The following is an 8,503-nucleotide window of genomic DNA, read 5'->3' as shown; positions in this document are numbered from 1 at the left end:
GCAGAATAGCTGCAGTTACACTTCATAAGGGCTCTGAGGTTCGCAAAATATTTTAGAGCAAGCTTCAGGCTGGACCGAAGTTAATGTCAGGTGGTCTATGTGTAGCTGGTGTATAGGAGTCAGGCTCATGACAGCAGATCTGAGTAAATAAACTTATTTTACTCAACATACAAAACAGAGCCCACAATAACAGACCTTCCTACATAGAAACAATCACTCACAAACAAACATGGAGGGACAGAAGGTTAAATAATGAACAGGTAATTGGGGGATTGAAACCAGGTGTGTAAGATAAAGACAAAAGACAAATGGAAAATGATAGGTGGATTGGCATCGACCGCCGAACGGTCGACGTCACTGTTCCAAACTGTTCACTGTTCCAAACTGTTCACTGTTCCAAACTGTTCACTGTTCCAAACTGTTCCATGAAAGTGTGTATAAAAATGATAACTGGCACACAGATCCGTAGAAATGGTAGGATTCATCATTCGTCTTTGAAATGGTAGGATTCGTCATTCGTCTTTGTCGGTCAATGTAAATGTTGCTTGTTTTCCTGAGAGGAATCTCTCCTACTATTTCCTGAGTACTTTATTATTTTGCACTTCGGGTTTCGTTCAGCTTTCATATATGGTGCTTTAATAAATTCAGTAGTTCTAAACCTGTCCCCTGCCTACTCTGATCATTTGATTGGGTGGACAACATGCCAGTTCATGCTGCAAGAACTCTGGATGTCCTCCAGAAGTTGTCATAATTAGTGTGTAAGTCTATGGAAGGGGAAGTATTGATGTCAATTTACCCAGAGGAGGACGGAAATAATCTGTCCTCCGGCTACACCATGGTGCTACCATACAGAGTGTTGTTGAGGCTACTGTAGACCTTCATTGCAAAACAATGTGTTTTAATCAATTATTTAGTTACATGAATATATTAAATATAGTTTTATCTAAAAAGGAAAAAAAATATATGTTTTTTTTCTTCTGAAATCCACTGAAGAGGATGGTCCTTCCGTTCCTCCTCTGAGGAGCTTCCACTGACATACACTGTAGATGTCTCCACTAGTTCTTCTAAACTATTGTCTTCTTGTAATATAAAACAGGTATAGAACTTCCTTCCTGTGGTTGTGGATTACTCACCGCTGATTTTCCTTGACGACCGGAGGGGAAATATGTATAGAGCCAGCCGTCTAAAATCAGCTTTGTCCTCCATTCATTACATTCAAACATCTCCAGTAGCTTTAAAAAAAAACAAATCCTTAAAATAGATCCTCATCGCTCCATAACTAAATGATGATGATGTCACTGTGGAGAAGATGGATGATTCTATACTTCCATACTGCTGCAATAATGAGGATGTCATGGATACATGCTGCATGTTGTAATGAGGAAAGTTATATTATAGAACATGTTTACAGAAGGTTGGAATATAAGATTATATAATTCTATGTATATTACTGGTGATGAAGTGTGTATACTGTACCGTGTCATTATACATTGTCAGACTGTGTCTGTCTCCTCTGAAGAAGTCTCTCGAAGCCCAGCTAGATTCAGTCAAGGATCCACAGAGCCTGTGAGTCTACTCTGAAGAAGACTCTCGAAGCCCAGCATGATTCAGTCAAGGATACACGGAGCCTGTGAGTCTACTCTGAAGAAGACTCTCGAAGCCCAGCTTGATTCAGTCAAGGATACACAGAGCCTGTGAGTCTACTCTGAAGTAGACTCTCGAAGCCCAGCTTGATTCAGTCAAGGATACACGGAGCCTGTGAGTCTACTCTGAAGAAGACTCTCGAAGCCCAGCTTGATTCAGTCAAGGATCCACAGAGCCTGTGAGTCTACTCTGAAGAAGACTCTCGAAGCCCAGCTTGATTCAGTCAAGGATACACAGAGCCTGTGAGTCTACTCTGAAGAAGACTCTCGAAGCCCAGCTTGATTCAGTCAAGGATACACGGAGCCTGTGAGTCTACTCTGAAGAAGACTCTCGAAGCCCAGCTTGATTCAGTCAAGGATCCATGGAGCCTGTGAGTCTACTCTGAAGTACTCTCGAAGCCCAGCTTGATTCAGTCAAGGATACACGGAGCCTGTGAGTCTACTCTGAAGAAGACTCTCGAAGCCCAGCTTGATTCAGTCAAGGATCCACAGAGCCTGTGAGTCTACTCTGAAGAAGACTCTCGAAGCCCAGCTTGATTCAGTCAAGGATACACGGAGCCTGTGAGTCTACTCTGAAGAAGACTCTCGAAACCCAGCTTGATTCAGTCAAGGATACACGGAGCCTGTGAGTCTACTCTGAAGAAGACTCTCGAAGCCCAGCTTGATTCAGTCAAGGATACACGGAGCCTGTGAGTCTACTCTGAAGAAGACTCTCGAAGCCCAGCTTGATTCAGTCAAGGATACACGGAGCCTGTGAGTCTACTCTGAAGAAGACTCTCGAAGCCCAGCTTGATTCAGTCAAGGATACACGTAGCCTGTGAGTCTACTCTGAAGAAGACTCTCGAAGCCCAGCTTGATTCAGTCAAGGATACACGGAGCCTGGGAGTCTACTCTGAAGAAGACTATTCTGTTGATTCAGTCAAGGATCCACGGAGCCTGTGAGTCTACTCTGAAGAAGACTCTTCTCGAAGCCCAGCTTGATTCAGTCAAGGATCCACGGAGCCTGTGAGTCTACTCTGAAGAAGACTCTCAAAGCCCAGCTTGATTCAGTCAAGGATCCACAGAGCCTGTGAGTCTACTCTAAAGAAGACTCTCGAAGCCCAGCTTGATTCAGTCAGGGATACACGGAGCCTGGGAGTCTACTCTGAAGAAGACTCTTCTCGAAGCCCAGCTTGATTCAGTCAAGGATCCATGGAGCCTGTGAGTCTACTCTGAAGAAGACTCTTCTCGAAGCCCAGCTTGATTCAGTCAAGGATCCACGGAGCCTGTGAGTCTACTCTGAAGAAGACTCTCAAAGCCCAGCTTGATTCAGTCAAGGATCCACAGAGCCTGTGAGTCTACTCTGAAGAAGACTCACGAAGCCCAGAAAGACTCAGTCAAGGATACACAGAGCCTGTGAGTCTACTCTGAAGAAGAATCACGAAGCCCAGCTTGATTCAGTCAAGGATACACGGAGCCTGTGAGTCTCGTCCCTGACCAACACAGAACCGCTCCCCTCAGAACATATTCGAGAGAGAGGATGTGTTTTTCAGACTTAATTATTTTTAAGAATGACTTTTTTTAGTTAGTAGGGTAGTAAGTAGTGATGTTGTTGTGGACACAAGTTTGAATCCTTTGTCGGACATATAAGGCGAGGCACCATTACAATTTCAAAGTCATTGTCATGAATGAAGTTGTCTGAAGGGAGATGAGACAAAGACTTCTACTTCAGAGTTATAGACACTTCATCAACTCCTGGGCCGGGAAGACAGGATGGGAATTCCCTTGTTTAGTGAAAAAAAAAGAGAGGAGAGTTTGATTGAGGAGAGTGGAGAGAGAAAGAGCGAGAGAGGGAAGGGAGAATGGATGAGAGGAGAGGGTGATAGAGGGAGGGATAACCCAGGGGCGTGAAGATAAATTAATCTAAAGAGGACACTAAAAGCTAAGCCAGAGGAGAGGGATGGTATTACTCCATCCATCATCTCACCCACTAGATTAGAGACAGATGAAGAGGAAAAGATATCCCTCCTTTCATCTTTCTCTCTCATTCTGTCTATCGGGCCTTGCAAAAGTATTCATCCCCCTTGGTGTTTTTACTATTTTGTTGCATTACAACCTGTAATTTAAATGGATATTTATTTAGATTTTATATAATAGACATACACAAAATATTACAAATTGGTGAAGTGAAACAAAAAAATACTTGTTTCAAAGAATTCAAAACTGTAAATTGGTGCATGCATATTTATTCACCCCCATTGCTATGAAGCCCCTAAATAAGATCTGGTGCAACCAAGATGTTAATAACTTCAGAAGTCACATACTGTAATTAGTTAAATAAAGTCCACATGTGTGCAATCTAAGTGTCACATGATCTCAATACATATACACCTGTTCTGAAAGGCCCCATTGTCTGCAACACCACCAAGCAAGCAGCACCATGAAGACCAAGGAGCTCTCCAAACAGGTCAGGGATAAAGTTAAAGAGAAGTACAGATCAGGGTTGGGTTATAAAAAAATATCAGAAAGTTTGAACATCCCACATAGCACCATTAAATCCATTATTAAAAAATGGAAACAATATGGCATCACAACAAACCTGCCAAGAGAGGTCCGCCCACCAAAACTCACGGACATTAAAACTTGTTAAGGATAGGGGGCAGTATTTCCCCTTTGGATGAATTGCGTGCCCATAGTGAACTGCATCAAAATCTGTCCTAAATATTTTTATTATTATTGGATAGAAAACACTCTGAAGCTTATTAAAACCATTTGAATTATGTCTGTGAGTATAACAGAACTCACAGGGCAGGCAATCTTCCAAGTTTTGGAATCCTGAAAGTTGGGGCAACTTTGACGTCATCGCCCCCTCCCTGCACAACAAGTTATGGATCTGGAAACACTTCCTATGTCTTCCACTAGATGTCCTCATTCAGTAGAAAGTGTAATGGAGCATTTGCTGTGAACTTTGACCTAATGGGAAGTAAAAGTACTAAGTGTCGCAAAGATTTCCATGTGCTTGAAGGCGCCTATGCGTTAGAGTGCTTTGTCTGTTCCAGTCAGCCCCAGATGAACTAGGATGGCCCGGTTGGAATGATATTCGATCTGTATGATTATAACATCCTGAAGATTGATTTTCACTTAGTTTGAGCAGTTTTGTCGACCTGTAATATGTAATTTGGAAGTTTTGATGCAAAATTATTCTGGACCAGAAGTCATTTTTTGGGCATTTGATCTGAAAGTGGTAGCAAATGCTGCTACATGGACACTAGAATTGAACATTATGAAACAAAACGATTTATTGGTGAACGAGGACTCCTTGCACTACATTCTGATCGAAGACCATCAAAGGTAAGGGAATATTATGTTGTAATTTTGTATTTCTGTTGACTCCAACATAGTGGAGAAATATTGTTAAGCCTGAGCGCCGTCTCAGATTATTGCATGGTAGGCTTTTTCCGTAACGTAAAAAAAAAATGTGACACAGCGGTTGCATTAAGAACCAGTGTATCTTTTTAATTATATGTAGAACATGTATCTTTAGTCAAAGTTCATGATGAGTATTTCTGTTATCTGGCGTAGCTTTCTATAATTCCTACGGACATTTTGGAGAATTTTCTGAACATGGCATCAATGTAAACCGAGATTTATGGATATAAAATGCATATTATCGAACAAAACATAAATGTACTGTGGAACATGTCATATGACTGTCATCTGATGAAGATTTTCAAGAGGTTAGTGAATGATTTTTTTTTAATCCTGCTTTTGTGATTTTATCTTTTGTGGTACAAAATGGCTACGTTTTCTCTTTGTTTTGGTGGTGGTCTAACATAAATATATGCTGTGTTTTCGCCGTAAAACATTTTAAAAATCTGACATGCTGGTTAGATGAACAAGGTGTTTATCTTTCATTTGAGGTATTGGACTTGTTAATGTGTGGAGGTTAAATATTTCTAAGAATATTTTTGCATTCCCTGCGCCACTGTTTCAGCTGAACGGGGGGGGGGGGGTGTAGTTCCTGTAGGGGAACCCATAGGCTTAATTAATCAGAGAGGCAACAGAGAGACCGAAGATAACCCTGAAGGAGCTGCAAAGCTCCACAGTGGAGATTGGAGTATCTGTCCATAGGACCACTTTAAGCCATACACTCCTCAGAACTGGGCTTTACGGAAGAGTGGACAGAAAAAAGCCATTGCTTAAAAAATAAGCAAAGATGTTTGGTGTTCACCAAAAGGCATGTGGGAGACTCCCCAAACATATGGAAGAAGGTACTCTGGTCAGATGAGACTAAAATTTAGTTTTTTGGCCATCAAGGAAAATGCTGTGTCTGGCACAAACCCAACACCTCACATCACCCCGAGAATACCATCCCCACAGTGAAGCATGGTGGTGGCAGCATCATGGGGATGTTTTTTATCGGCAGGGACTGGGAAACTGGTCAGAATTGAAGGAATGATGATGCTAAATACAGGGAAATTCTTGAGGGAAACCTGTTTCAAATCAAAATCAAATCATATCAAAATGGGCAAAATTCCCAGGGGCTAGATGTGCCAAGTTTATAGAGACATACCCCAACAGACTTGCAGCTGTAATTTCTGCAAAAGGTGTCTCTACAAAGTATTGACTTTGGGGGGGGTGAATAATTATCCACACTCAAGTTCTGATTTTGTTGTCTTATTTCCTGTTTGTTTCACAATAAAAACATATTTTGCATCTTCAAAGTGGTAGGCATGTTGTGTAATTCAAATGATACAACCCCCACCACCCAAAATATATTTTAATTCCAGGTTGTAAGGCAACAAAATAGGAAAAATGCCAAGTTGGGTGAATACTTTCGCAAGCCACTGTGTCTTTATCATCTGTGGCTTTAGATAACCACACAGGAAGAAGAGGCGTGGCTTTAGATAATCACACAGGAGAAAGAGGCGTAGCATTAGATAACCACACAGGAAGAAGAGGCGTGGCTTTAGATAACCACACAGGAAGAAGAGGCGTGGCTTTAGATAACCACACAGGAAGAGGAGGCGTGGCTTTAGATAACCACACAGGAAGAGGAGGCGTGGCTTTAGATAACCACACAGGAAGAGGAGGCGTGGCTTTAGATAACCACACAGGAAGAGGAGGCGTGGCTTTAGATAACCACACAGGAAGAGGAGGCGTGGCTTTAGATGACCACACAGGAGAAAGAAGCGTAGCTTTAGATGACCACACAGGAGAAAGAAGCGTAGCATTAGATGACCACACAGGAGAAAGAAGCGTAGCATTAGATGACCACACAGGAGAAAGAAGCGTAGCATTAGATGACCACACAGGAGAAAGAAGCGTAGCATTAGATGACCACACAGGAGAAAGAAGCGTAGCATTAGATGACCACACAGGAGAAAGAAGCGTAGCATTAGATGACCACACAGGAGAAAGAAGCGTAGCATTAGATGACCACACAGGAGAAAGAGGCGTAGCATTAGATGACCACACAGGAGAAAGAGGCGTGGCATTAGATGACCACACAGGAGAAAGAGGCGTGGCATTAGATGACCACACAGGAGGAAGAGGCGTGGCATTAGATGACCACACAGGAGGAAGAGGCGTGGCATTAGATGACCACACAGGAGGAAGAGGCGTGGCATTAGATGACCACACAGGAGGAAGAGGCGTGGCATTAGATGACCACACAGGAGGAAGAGGCGTGGCATTAGATGACCACACAGGAGGAAGAGGCGTGGCATTAGATGACCACACAGGAAGAAGAGGCGTGGCATTAGATGACCACACAGGAAAAAGAGGCGTGGCATTAGATGACCACACAGGAAAAAGAGGCGTGGCATTAGATGACCACACAGGAAAAAGAGGCGTGGCATTAGATGACCACACAGGAAAAAGAGGCGTGGCATTAGATGACCACACAGGAAAAAGAGGCGTGGCATTAGATGACCACACAGGAGGAGGAGGCGTGGCTTTAGATAACCACACAGGAGGAGGAGGCGTGGCTTTAGATAACCACACAGGAGGAGGAGGCGTGGCTTTAGATAACCACACAGGAGGAGGAGGCGTGGCTTTAGATAACCACACAGGAGGAGGAGGCGTGGCTTTAGATAACCACACAGGAGGAGGAGGCGTGGCTTTAGATAACCACACAGGAGGAGGAGGCGTGGCTTTAGATAACCACACAGGAGGAGGAGGCGTGGCTTTAGATAACCACACAGGAGGAGGAGGCGTGGCTTTAGATAACCACACAGGAGGAGGAGGCGTGGCTTTAGATAACCACACAGGAGGAGGAGGCGTGGCTTTAGATAACCACACAGGAGGAGGAGGCGTGGCTTTAGATAACCACACAGGAGGAGGAGGCGTGGCTTTAGATAACCACACAGGAGGAGGAGGCGTGGCTTTAGATAACCACACAGGAGGAGGAGGCGTGGCTTTAGATAACCACACAGGAGGAGGAGGCGTGGCTTTAGATAACCACACAGGAGGAGGAGGCGTGGCTTTAGATAACCACACAGGAGGAGGAGGCGTGGCTTTAGATAACCACACAGGAGGAGGAGGCGTGGCTTTAGATAACCACACAGGAGGAGGAGGCGTGGCTTTAGATAACCACACAGGAGGAGGAGGCGTGGCTTCAGATAACCACACAGGAGGAAGAGGTGTACTGATAATGTGCTGTCAATGCTAAACCTACTTTACTGAACCTGCTAGAACATTGAAGAAATAGTACAGATTATGTTTGGGGACAATATACAAATATTTAAAGCTACTAAGTGTAACGGTCGTCGTTGCATGAAGGATCGGACCAAAGTGCATGATTTTATTGGATCAACAAACACTCGAACAAAATAAAACAAGGGAAAACAAGGAAAACCAGTCCTGTCAGGTGCAGAACA

At 43.5% G+C, this 8,503-nt stretch overlaps 1 protein-coding gene across 1 annotated transcript; it reads left to right on the top strand.

The window, feature by feature from the left end:
• Positions 1–443: 443 nt before the first annotated feature.
• LOC135518683 (uncharacterized) lies at positions 444–8,295 on the top strand. The gene is made up of 2 exons (XM_064943817.1): positions 444–474; positions 7,169–8,295. The coding sequence occupies exons 1-2, from the start codon at positions 444–446 to the stop codon at positions 8,293–8,295; spliced, it is 1,158 nt and encodes a 385-aa protein (XP_064799889.1).
• The last annotated feature ends 208 nt before the right edge of the window (positions 8,296–8,503 follow it).

Source organism: Oncorhynchus masou, chromosome 3 (assembly GCF_036934945.1).
Source record: "Oncorhynchus masou masou isolate Uvic2021 chromosome 3, UVic_Omas_1.1, whole genome shotgun sequence".
Taxonomy (NCBI): domain Eukaryota; kingdom Metazoa; phylum Chordata; class Actinopteri; order Salmoniformes; family Salmonidae; genus Oncorhynchus; species Oncorhynchus masou.
Note: the sequence above shows the minus strand (reverse complement) of the source record. Positions and strands in the feature narration are given on the sequence as shown.